Source organism: Cyprinodon variegatus, unplaced genomic scaffold (assembly GCF_000732505.1).
Source record: "Cyprinodon variegatus isolate N-32 unplaced genomic scaffold, C_variegatus-1.0 Scaffold344, whole genome shotgun sequence".
Classification (NCBI taxonomy): domain Eukaryota; kingdom Metazoa; phylum Chordata; class Actinopteri; order Cyprinodontiformes; family Cyprinodontidae; genus Cyprinodon; species Cyprinodon variegatus.
Genome location: NW_015150797.1, coordinates 74,216 through 87,207, shown reverse-complemented (window position 1 = coordinate 87,207; position 12,992 = coordinate 74,216). Strand labels below are relative to the sequence as shown.

At 38.8% G+C, this 12,992-nt stretch overlaps 1 protein-coding gene across 1 annotated transcript in view; it reads right to left on the bottom strand.

Moving 5' to 3' along the window:
• Window positions 1-9,660: 9,660 nt before the first annotated feature.
• The window catches only part of tor2a (torsin family 2, member A), a 7,441-nt gene continuing 4,109 nt past the window's right edge, over window positions 9,661-12,992 (bottom strand). Inside the window, exon 5 of the mRNA XM_015385579.1 lies at window positions 9,661-11,392. Within this exon, the coding sequence (XP_015241065.1) occupies window positions 11,148-11,392 (245 nt within the window). The 3' untranslated portion in view covers window positions 9,661-11,147. The remainder of the gene's footprint in view (window positions 11,393-12,992) is intronic.

Sequence of the window (12,992 nt, the reverse complement as noted above, 5' to 3'; positions counted from 1 at the left end):
TATATATATATATATATATATATATATATATATATATATATATATATATATATATAAAAGAGTCAATGGCATTACAAAAATAAAAAATAGTTTAAAAGGAGTGTGAAAAACTGTCCCGTTATAATCTGCCATCATTTTGGGGGTTTTAGGTTCCATTTAGTTTTCACTTTGGTTTTCAAACCATTCCCCTACCCTCTAGTTTTCCTTTTGGTCATTTTTTTTTTATTTTCTATTCATTGGCCTTATTTTCCTTCATTTAAATTATTTTCTGTTTTTAGTTAAGCCCTACTTACTCTTTTTCGCCCCTCTCCTTGCTTCTCTCCACACCTACTCCCAATTTGCCGGTTACTCTACTCATTCTTCTGTCTCCCATATATACTCCTCCTTTTTAGTTCCTCATTGCTGGATTCTCTTAACTTCTTATTGTATGTTTCTCACGAGCATCTCCTAGCTTTGGTTCCCCAGTTCCCTGCCCATTATTTCTGCATTTATGTTTCTGTTACCATCTACCTCACAAATAAAACTTTGCCTTCCGTGTCTTCATTTGGGTCCTAACAAATATCTAATGATGGCAAAACAAGGCTTTTTGATGATCTGTGTGACGTCTTGTGCTACATGTTCAAGTTAAGGCGGAGGCTGGCAAAAGTACCACAGCAGTAGACCTTTTGTGTGGCCAAAGACAAAACATCCGAAGGAACTCAGCAGCTACAGGCTGGTAGCGCTGATTTCACACATGATGAAGACCCTATAATGGTTGGACGTCATCTATGCTGCATGGTAAGGACTTCATTGAATCCACTAGAGTTTATCATGATCTCTCTTGGATGTCTCCCACCCCATGCATGAAGCTGTTGCTGTATTGGAAAGCTCCTTCAGTCAGCCACAGGTTTGTCTGCTGTGTCTAAAAGTAGCAGCAACCCAGACTGACAGCTCAATGGCTAATTTGTATCACGTGTAGCCTTGTGCTGGATGCTCCAAAGGCTTTACCATATTAACAGGAAAAGCAGCGCAAGTGAAGTCAGACACTGTCATCAGACAGCATGAAGTAATTTATAAATGTTTTAAATCAGGTTGGGTCCAGATTAGCCAGCAGGTGGATGCGAACTTTGGCCCACTAACCCGTGACCTCTGCTGTACAGTATTTTATTTTTATATTTTCTTAACCCTGTTGCCACTTATTCTGTTACTTTTCATAAGGTTATACTAAGGTTTATACTAAAGTCCTCCACATTGTGTGATCACCTCTGCTATAACCATTTGCTGCTGTTGTAACACCTTAATTTCCCCATTGTGGTACAGTAAAGGGATTTTTTTATTTTTTATTTTCTGTTTGAAGCATTAAATAATTTTAACCATTGTGTCATGAAGTAGATCACTACCCAAAGCTTGATTCAGTTCCCTTGGGTTGCATCTACTGGCAGTAGCGATTGTTGCACTAAATGAAATCCTGATCTCATCTCTTCTGTATATAATAACTCTTACGTAAGTGTTGTATATGTTTTTAGTTCAAAATTAAAGATTTTGGGTAACTTACCCATGAAATAATTCATAAAAACATGAACCAGTGTGGTTTGTCATTGATGTTTTGTGGACAACTTCGGGCATTGTGCTTGGTATAAAAAAGAGGGTGCTTGGGTTACTTCAGGTGTTTATATTCAATAAAGTGGTTTTTGCACAGTAGCAGGGCTCAGATTTTTTTTTTTGACACTATTTCCCCAGCTTTGAAAAATATTCTTTCACTGGAGACAGAGGGGGCTGCTGTGATAAGGTACTGTAGAATAGACTTTTGTGCTGCACCTCCACTATAGATCCTGCAAGATGACAACCTATTATTAGATAGTTCATCTTACCTGTTATGTATTTGGTATTAGTAAGAAATGGATCACTTGCATAAGATGATACTATGAATATTATACTACTGGATACGCTTTCTAACAAACACTTTTAATGTGTCTTACCTTAAGTGACTTAAAATTTAAACGTTTTAAGCCACTTAAGATAACATTCTCTTGATGTTTGTTCCATGAAATGATGATCTATATACTCTGAATATCAAAAAACAAAAGCTGTTCTTAACCGGCGCCAAATGTTCAAAGCTCCACCTCTCACCTCAGTCAGCCAGTGTTGTTTTTGATATAGTCATTACTATATGTGACAGTTTTAGTCCAGTTTTAGTTGACGAAAACTAAAAAAGGTTTTTAGTCTAGTATGTTCCACTTCAACAAACAGCTAACCTTTATAATTTTGATTATCAACAAGATTATTTACCAGACTCACAGCTCTTGCCTAGATACAACAATTGTTGGATATACAATGCTGCTGTGCAGTTCATCATTGCTGTTGGGCAGAAAACTTTGATTTATAGAATTCAAATAAACTTTTTTTTGTCAATTAAAGGGGTCATAGAATGATTACATAGGGTATTTGGTGCTGGTCCTTAAGGTCTCTGAATAGGGTGTGTAACATTGGTTGGGCTGAAAATGGCACATTTGCTGTTCTCTGAGCCCTAATGCAAGCCTACTGTAGTTAAAAGCCGAATTGACGTCAATTCGGTGCTTCATTTGGATTCACGCATTTTATGGTGGAAGTTTAGAATTGTGAGATTTACAGAGAAAGGATGGGGTTTGAATTTCACCCACTCTTTAAGTGTCCCACTAAAGTTGTAAAAATAGTAGATCTAGTTCTAGACATCATATTGGTTAATAATTGGTAATAATTGGTTAATAGCACACATACAAGCAAATAAAATTTACATTAAAGGAATGGTTTTAGACATACAAGGTTTTCATGCAAAAGCAAACACTTCCTGACTTTTACTATGAATTATGCATTGCACACAGATCAGTCAATCTTCATTACTACCAAAAACCAAATAACAAAATTCTTCTTCTTTCTACTTTGCCAATTTTGGCTTTATTTCTAAGAATTTGCCCCTTGCTTACCGCTGCTCAGGGGTCAAAATAGATTTACATTCAATAGGGCTTGATATTGAAAAAATACACAGAGAATATACATAATTACCTTATAATGCCATGGCAATCCAGACCTAAATTTCAAGAGTATGCTAACTAAAATCTTGAAAATTTTAAATAAATAGAAACAAGAACTATTAGAGTTTATTATTCAAAGATCTATGTACCTTTTTATCTGAGTCTTTATCCATTCCTCGTGCTGGAAGAGCAGAGTTTGTCAGAGTTAAGCACGAAGTACCAGACCATTACGGATTATTTTCACCCCTGCCGCTGCTGGCATGGCCCATCTGTGGTCATGCAGAATGTGTGCAGCTGCACACCAAACAGGGCGCAGCAACATGGCTGATACTGCTTAATAGATTACAGCACAATGATGCAACTTAAAAGTCTGACAGACCAGCCCAGTGATGGGCAGTAGCACCGCTACATGTAGCAAAGCTATTAGTTTAACTACATGTTCATGTAGCTTGACCGTAGCGTCGCTGCTTTATTTATCAAGTAACTTTCCTGCAGTGACATTATTTCTTTGATCAAGTAGTGATGTAGCGTCCACCATCGCTACAAAATCCAGGGCATAACTAAGAAATGAAACCAGGTCCCCAAGCCAGAGCCCTTTACGGGGCCAGTCCCCTGAGGCAGGGCCAGAGCCCTTCAGTGTTCAATGTTTTTCCAATGTAAGCTACCATATTGGCAGCGTTTTGGTATGAAAGGGGGTTCTCCTCCAGACTTCATCTGCATCATAGAGTGAGCAAGAAGGTGAGTGTGATGGATCCTCCCTGCGTTCACGCCCACGACCAACTTCCTAGCAGTTATTACGCTGAATCTGCTGCGACTGCACAGCTTCTTTTTCCTTATTCTTTTTTTTTTTTTTTTGGCGGGCGGTAAACAGTAGCTGGTTAATATCGCGATCAAAGACATCTTTTTATGCAGGCCGGGCACCTCTGTGCACATCACTGCGCCCCTCAGAACACTAGCTTGTGCATCATTTCATTGGCATTACGCTGCCGTGCGTTATGCATTAGTTAGGCTGTCATTGGACATATGCTCTGGCCTTGTTATGAATACTCTATGCATACGCCCAAAATTGAAAAGATACATAGAAAGTCCAGCATATTCCAGCGTTTTAGAAGATTCTGGGACTGGGCATACACTGTCTAAATAGGCAAGGTGTAATATGTATCAACATATTTAAGCAAGATAACATGCAGGGCATAGGATTTGAGGTTGTAGATAGTACAGACAGCACAGCCATCCTAAAGATGGGGACAATGGCTGAGGAGGAAGGGGTTCTTCCTGTAAGTGGTGGTTTTGAACCCTATTTTTGTGGTTCTCTCCTTAAGTTGGGCACTTCGTCTCCTTTAGCTGTTGTTGGTGGTCGTAGGGTCAGGTAACACTGATTATTTGGCAGTCTCACTTTGGTTAGTGTGCACCAGGGCAGAATGATGGAAGCGGCTACAATGTAGTTTGTCACCACTATCGTGGGAATGAGTATATCACTAAATGTAGTGCATAGCACTGTGAGGGCATGATGCAGCTCTTCATATTGTACTGTAAGTAGTGGCCAGTTAATGCAAAATATACGCACTTGAAACTTATCAAAAGAATGGGGCAATAATATCTATATGACAAACTGTAATGGATACACCAGAAATACTGCTCATATTCCTTCATACAGATTTGAACAATACTTTTGATGACAGACCTCAGCATTGCCAATATGTCTGTGTCCAGTTTGGTGACATTATGGAAACACTTGCTCCACTCGCATCTTCAAGATCTGCTGAGTCACAATAAAGGGGGTTTGGCATTTCAAGGAATGACCTCCAAAGAATGAATGAAAGATTTGATTTAGGCATGATTTTCTTGACATGTAGAAATTACCTGATTGTTTAGAAGATGTTATGTCTAGAACAGAAAGCAGGTGGCATTAATCATTTAGGTCCCGAACAGTGGTCTGCACGTAGAAGACTTAGATCCAAAGATACATCTGACAAAGCAAACATTTCACTATATTAAAAGAGAAGGACAACTTCAAATTTGTCCGGTGTTAGATTTCTCGCATTCAGAGTTGCGTTGCTGCATGCATAGAGATATGCACACATGAACAAATACAGGTGCTTTTCCTTTGGGGGCACATTCTGAGGTTCCGACTTGAGTCCTGTTCGTCTGCACTTTACTGCTGGGTGGGTGGGGGGTTGGGAGGGGGACTGGGGGCAGCCGACTGGCTGCTGGAATTTGAAGTAAGAGCTAGGCCCATCCCAAATGACTGCACGCACAAAAAAAGGATTTAACTCTTTGTCCCAATTGTCCTGCTAGAAAAAACAGCACAAGACCCCTGAAACAGCTCCCCCTTCCCTATGCCACCCTCAACCATGACCCACTCCCTCACAGCCCAAACACCCCCCCTTCACCTTCCCTCTAGCCCCTACCTTTCTCCTGACCCGGGCCACGTGCACAAAAGACCCATCAGAAGTATCGCTGGCCACATTTACAAGTGAAAGAGCCCCAATAATGGAGCGGTTAGGGAGAAGAATGAAGAGACAGAGGGGTACTCACAGATGTGAAGGTGGGTGTTGAAGGGGGAGGAAGGAACAGTGAAACCCCCCAGCACCTCTGATGAAGGACAGGAAGAGGGGAAGAATCAAAGAGATAAGACTAAACAAGAAGTTGAGGAGTTTTGTTTTTCAACTGGACAAGTAGAGGCTGAGGAGGAGGAATGAAGGCCGACATGATGTAAACAAGGAAAGTAAAAGCAATGAACGGCCATTTCCTCCTGATATTTTATTAAAAAACACCAGAGACAGGCAGCAGGTTGACTCTTCTGCTGAGAGCGTGTGAAAATCAGCTCAGAGGTCACAGAGATGTGAGAGGAGTGGTCAGCATGGCATCAGTGTCGCTCTGTGTGTGTCTTATTGTTGTGGACTGAGATGGCGACACATAGCAACAGCAGCTGGGGTGAGGAGACCTCTGAGCTGACCTTTGAACCCCTCCTCTTCCTCATTGCGCCCTGGGTGACGGTGGGTGTGGTGGTGGGCGGAGGCTACGTGCTGATGAAGTCATCACAGGAGGATCGTGGGAAGTTGTGGCATATATATGAGGCTGTGACTGTTACTTTCCTTTTTATTCTAGACAGGAGGATGACTCCAAAATGTCCACTGGGCTGGAAACTGAGCATGGGAACTGTTTGCCGGTGAGTCTGATGCTTTCAACCGGCCACAAAATAGCAGAAAAAGAAACAAAGATGCTGAGAAGACAAAAGGCTGGACAATAGTAACTAAACACAGTTTAACTCTGACCTTTCTCAATCAGTTTGGGGGCTCTGACTTTTTTTAATTTCCTTAAAGCTGCTTTTACAGCAAGCCCATACAATCACTCTTCCACCACCGTGTCGGACAGGTGGTGTTTCTTTTAAGATGGTGTGTCCCATATTCGCCTAAGAGTAATGCTGCAAATTATAGTCAAAGATCATCAGCTTAACGTGAAACTGTGATGTTATTGTTGAATCTATAAATAAGCAAAATGTTGTGATCAAGAAACATTTCCCAAACTCTGTTAGCTTTATGTCTCACTCACTAACATAAAGATAAAATGTGGGAAAGAACCTTAAATTAAACAGTCGACCACCCAACACATCCAATTAAACGTTAAGGAGTATGATTTAAAATGTTGTGCAGCCTATGTTTATTGGCAGTGTTGAGGTACATTCAGAAGGAGCTTCGGAAGCCTAATTCTGGCTTTTTTTTTTCTTGGTAAAAGAGGTTTTCCCGCCCAAAACTTTCAAAGTAGTCATACTTTTTCTAATTGTTCAGTCATGAACAGAGGTGGGTAGAGTACTGACCAATTGTACTCAGGTAAGAGTATCACTACTCTATCACATTTTTACTTAAGAGTAAAAAGTAACCTTCTAGGAAATTACTTGAGTGAAAAAGTATTTGATAAATCTGGTACTCAAGCACTATTTAACTGTTCGCAACATCTGATATTTAAAATTAAAGGCAGTCTTTTAAAGATAACAATAATAAAGACAAAAAATTTAATTAAAACATAACTCCAGACTTTTCCAAACCAATTTTCTTTTCAACATAAAACTTATAAAACCAGCACCTCCAGTGACATTCCAAAAATAAAATTAAAAACAATTTACTGGACTTTGTTTCCAAGTTTGAAGACGTTTCGCTTCCCACCCAGGAAGCTTTATCTATTCAAAATGTCAGAAATAGCGCTGAGTTAAAAGTTTTATACAGTAGCCTTGCTTTTGTTTAAGTGAGAAAGCTTCAAACTTGGAAACAAAGTTCAGTAGATTGTTTTTAATTTTCTTTTTGTGGAATGACTATGACCAGTGACATTATGTACAGTACATCTTACGGCATATCAGCTTGACCTCCATAACTCATGGTGGGTTCGAGTACGCTTGTAACATTTATGTATCTATATCTGTGGAGGAATTAAAAAACAAACAAAAAAACAAGTTTATTTGTTTTTCAATGAAGTTACTCCCAATGGATGAAGTAGCCAAAAATTTTACTCAAGTCATTGCAGTGACATTTTAATATAATAATCAAGTGAAAGAAAAAACTATGCTGCAGTAAAACTACTTCTAAAAGTAGATTTTTGTGGAAAAGTTAATCAAGTACTAGTAACTGATTACATGCAGTTAGTCCCACTGATCTCCATTTATCCACCTGATAGCCGATAGGACGTTGGTAGTACACGGTGCTGTGAAGTCACCGGCTGCCATATTGGTACTCCCTAGTTAGACCGGTCACAATGTAAACAATACGTGCTCAACAGCATCGAACACTGATGATGTTCTCATTTTCAGAGCAAAAGACTTTTAAAATAAAGATAAATTCATCACTTTGACACACACTTTCATAGCATCAGTAGATTACTGTAATTTATGGTAAAAAAGAGACACATTCTTAGTTCATATTAACTTTTTTTTTTTTTACAGAGTATTTAGTCTATGAAGCCTATAAATAATGTAATATAACATTTTATACAAATCCATCAAAACACAATTAGTGCGTTAATGGAGCATATTAACAATGTACTTAGATGTTAAGAATATTACATATGTGCAAACACACACACTATCTGATGATGTGCCTAAAGTGCTAAATTGATGATGTACATGGAACATACATGTTTAGATTATGTTGTTATGGTAATTACATATCACATATATTTCAAGATATAACATCAAGACTGAATTACAAGTTCGTCTGTTAATGCAAATTGTGTATGCATATATTTTAAGGCTGCAACTGACGATTATTTTGCTAATTGATTAATCTGTCGATTAATTTTTCGATTAATGATTGGATAGCAAAACATTGAAGATTTAATACAGAATAAAACCAGGTGAAACTATAACTTTTGACTTGTTAAGTTCTGGATAAAGCATATTGACAGGGGAATTTTTATTTTATTTTTTTTTTTTTATCTTAAATGCCAAACAATTTTTTTTTTACAATTTTGAAATAATTACTGCTCTAAGTGGGTCGCTCTGTCAGCTAAAGGCATGTTTTAGAGTCTCTAAACTCCAGTTAAAGATGAATCGTTTCCTAAATTAGTTGACCATTATTTCAATAAATGATTAATCAAAATGAATCCAATTGTTGCAGGAAAATGCTACACATGTCGGCATCTTTATAGCACAACTCTGTGTGAGTAGGGAGTACCAAGATGGCAGCTTTCCAGTGAATAAACAGAGATCAGTGGTTAGTACCCACATCTGGTGATGAGCTTTAGCTTTAAGCCTGCGGACCGAGACCTATAAAGAGATGTATTTTTTGATCGGTCTGGACATCCCGTGTTCTTGACCTTGGGCTAAATTCATCAGGACGTCCACTCCTAAGAGGACAGCCAGCTGTATTAAAAATATAGTTCGGAGCTCCACTTAACCCTTCCAGGTCGATAGGCAGCAACTGCTGAGTCACAACAGACACCTGTATATCCCCCCCAGCAGCAAACTAGCTATTAAAAGCAGCTCACACTGATGAGGCTGTTTAAAAACATTCAATCAAAAGCTTTTTGCTGTTATAAAACTTTACTTCCAGAAGCATCGACTTTGGATTTTCCAATCATGTCCATATCACTGCATGCATTTTAAAGTTAGTGGGGAGAAAGTGAATATTATGATGTCATACTTATATTAAACCTTTGGGATCAATCAGAGCAAATGCTGCGTATCTGTTTTTTTCTCAGCAGACTCCTAAACCTTCTGGAAGATCCTTAAAGAAAGCTTCATATTTCTTTCAACCTGGGGTACAAAAAACAAACTGGATTCTATAGAACGGGAAGTCATCAAAGTTGATGAACGTGTAAATAAAGACAGAAAAACTTTTGTCAGTAATGTGCTTCTGTGTGAAACCGTACAGCATCTGCTGGTCATCTTCCACTTCCACCCTGCAGTCCGCCCATCCCTGGGAGGTTAGGCTCATCTAAAAACTTCCCTCCATCCAGAATGTTTACGATTCTAGGGCCAGGATAATTGCTGCTAACATATCTGCAGACCCCACACATTCTGCACCCTTAAGGGCTGGTTTTCCTCCCGCAGCAGTGTGCCGCAGTGAGCTCGCAGATATTTTAGATGTATGCCCAATATTGAAGCATGGTCTGCTCTGTTATTCCACGCCACAATTCCAGAGGGACAATCATGAACTAGCTGGGGGTCTAGATACGGCCGAGGCGGTGAGGAAGTGGAAACACACAAGGCAAGTCTGTGCGACGATTGAGGGACATGAGGGTGAAAAAGAGCTGGGATCCAGGTGGAAAAAGGGTCCCAGCGTTCTTGTGTACCTCGCTCTTTTAGCTGGTCCAACTTCACGAGTCGTTTTCCGCAATGACAGTCACACAAACAAGCTGGTAAGGTACCAAACAGGAAATACGCATAGTGTAGAACTGATGTAGATCTAACCAATCAGAGGCCTCCTGTCTGCGGTCACCTACAGTTTTGTAGCACTCTGCACCATTTCAACCTGTGTATAAACACTGTGTAAATACATATTTACATTTATTTATTTCCCTTTTCAAACATTTATATTCTAAATGTCTTCAAAGAAAACTTTCGCAGCGACTATGCACTCCATAGAGCACCGGTTGACTGTAAGCAGGCAGATACAGTTAATACCTAGAGGCTTTATCATAAGGCTGGGTTCTTCTGTTGACACGCAGATGAAGCAGCTTTGTGCTGCACTTATTCAAGCAAACGTCCCACAGCTGATGAAATTCATTTAATACGCTGAGAAATCAGTGTTTTACAATCCCTGCTCAGCTGTAAACAATTCAATCATTTGGCATTGGTTTATGATTTAGTTTCTCAGAATACATTAGAATTCTTAGGACAATGAGTTCCTTTTTTAGTCCATAAAGTGCAGCCAGAGTGTTTGGATCAAACATAAACAGAATAAAATTAATAAAAAACATGAAGAGGAGTAAAAATAAAACAAACTCCAGGGTGAGTCCATCATCTGGTAGTGGTGAAAATAAACCCAAAAAAGAAAAAAAAAAGCCAATGCTGCCCCCTGCTGGCAGAATTTATAATGTGCTACCATAATAATTGGATCCCACATGCTTCACCTCAGCCAGCTTTGGCATTTCTTTATAAGATTATAATCAGTTCTTTGTTTCCTTCCTGGATGACTTCTTCTAAGTTAAAAAAGGCATCTTATAAAAATGGGTTAATTGGAGAATATTTAAATCTCTGAGCCCTTTTAATAAAAATACCTTCTGTAATATGAAGGAGAGATTCTTGTTCTTGTGCATTCCCAAACATCTCTGAGTGAAACTTACAGTTCTCCGATAGTTAAATAAAATAAAATGTGATAAATAAAACAAATTTAAAAATATAAACCTGGTGACCTGAAGCAGCTGCAGAATTTCATTTAAAAGGCTTTAAAAGACGCCCCTGTGGTAGAAACAGCTCCTGGTTCAGAATGCTTCAGGGTGCAGCCATCTTCCTCCAGGGATGCTGCTTTTTATCTTCTTCCAGTATTTAATGAACACGGTCAGAGAGTTTTCCCTCCTCACTTCATCCTTTTAAATTTTTGCTTAGGAACGATTCCTGCGTTCCACCGCTCACCTTGTTCTTAATCAAAGAACAATTCTTCCCAAAACAAAAACAGAGGAGCTTTTCCTCCAGTTAAATCTGAGCAACTGTCCTGCTCCGACTCACAGAAAGAAGCTGATCTTTGCAGAGACCGCTTTACAGCCAGTGGTGGAGAAGTACTGTCCCTCAACAGGAGAGTAGACCACGTCTCCTCCGACCGCCTCCACCACGTCGCTGCGGTCACAGACGCCCTGCTGACACAGCTGCGAGCGAGCGCAGCGCTCCACGTGAGTCCGCGTCAATGGCAGGAAGGGAACGAAGCGAGTGATGAGTCCCTGTTTGATGATGCTGGACTGGAAGAGACCACCTGGAAAGAAGAACTCAGGTCAGGAAGAGCATCACTGCTTTCTGGTTTACCACAAATGTGGAAAAGCAAAGAACACTGGCAGGAATTTATAAGCCTATTCAATAAATCAAAAACAATAAATAAATGAACAGTCATTTAAGGGATCTTATTCAAACAGAATAACTTCATAAGATCCAAAGTGATGTATTTTCCTGCTTTGATTTTTGTTAATTTAAATATTATAGTTTAACAAAAATAACAAAAACATGTTTAGTTAACAAAAATGAAAATAAAAACACCAGAGAAATAAAAAAAACCCTCATACAAAAATATTATGAATCATGTTTTAGTCTGAACAAAATGTTTTTTTAAACATATTAATAGTGTTTAGGGGAAGGAAAAATACACAAATATAAACTGCAAAACAAAGTCCATATTTTAAGAAAGCATAAATGAACAGCAAAGGTCAACCACTAAAATAAACCCATTTAAAAACTGAAAAATTAGTGAAATCACACCTAACTCCAGATCACTTCCTTGTCACCTCATCGTCCCCCTCTGGCAAAATGAGTGCTTTTGCTGCCCCCTGCTGGCAGAACATTGGAAGCTCTATTCTTTCCCCTAACAGTTTTTAAACTTCTTAAGCAGATTCTATTAAACTCATGGCTTTATGTCTTGCTGCATTAATGATTTATTAAATCCAGCTTTGAACATTGCTATGCTTTAGTTTAGTGAAATGTAAAAAGATGTGATGTTATGAATTTGATGCAAATTTTAAAAAGCCAAAAACAAAAATGAAATACATGTGCTTCCAACATTGGAGCAAATTAAAAAAGGCTATGCAAAGCGTAACGTCATCATACGCTGATGTTACGCTGGCTGTGGTAAACAGGGATGGAACCGGGCATTTCAGTTACTTTATTTTAGCGATGGTTCATGTCATCCAGTGAGACTGAGAGAGAGAGAAATGTGATTCTACTTCTGGAAACAGCTGACAGGTGTGAGTTAAATATTTGCTACAACACAAACTACCCGAAAAAAGGATTTCAATCTCAACTTAGAGTGAACATAAAAACTGATATTTTTAAATGTATTCGCATTTTGTTGCTTCCTTCAAACTCCTCTAATGCGGTAATTTAAAAATGCAGAAATTCATTCATAAGGAACGTCGACCATATGCTGACTACAGATAAACATACTGTTTACCAGCCCTCAACCATGTATGAAAATCATTAACATTTTTATAAAAGATGTTTTATGTTTATATACACTGTGAGCCATAATAATCTAAACTACACTTGAAAATAAGTCATGAATCTAGTTGATATATATTTCTTAATTTAATTTATCGCTTTAATGGAATCTAATTTATTAAAATGCATTTGTTTAAAGTCGGAGGGAAGCGGCTGTTCCAACCGTTGCATTTCCGAATTCTGCCGAGCGGTGCACAACTTTACACGAGTGTATAAAGTGAATGTGATTGGTTGTTTATAAAGGGGGCGGGATTGTTGTGGCGGAAGGTTCGCAAACACGTTTGGTTGTGGCCGGTTTCTCTGAAGCATCTTGCTAACCAGTTAGCAACTTAGTCCTAGTAGGTTCCCAATGGGAAATCCAATTGGGA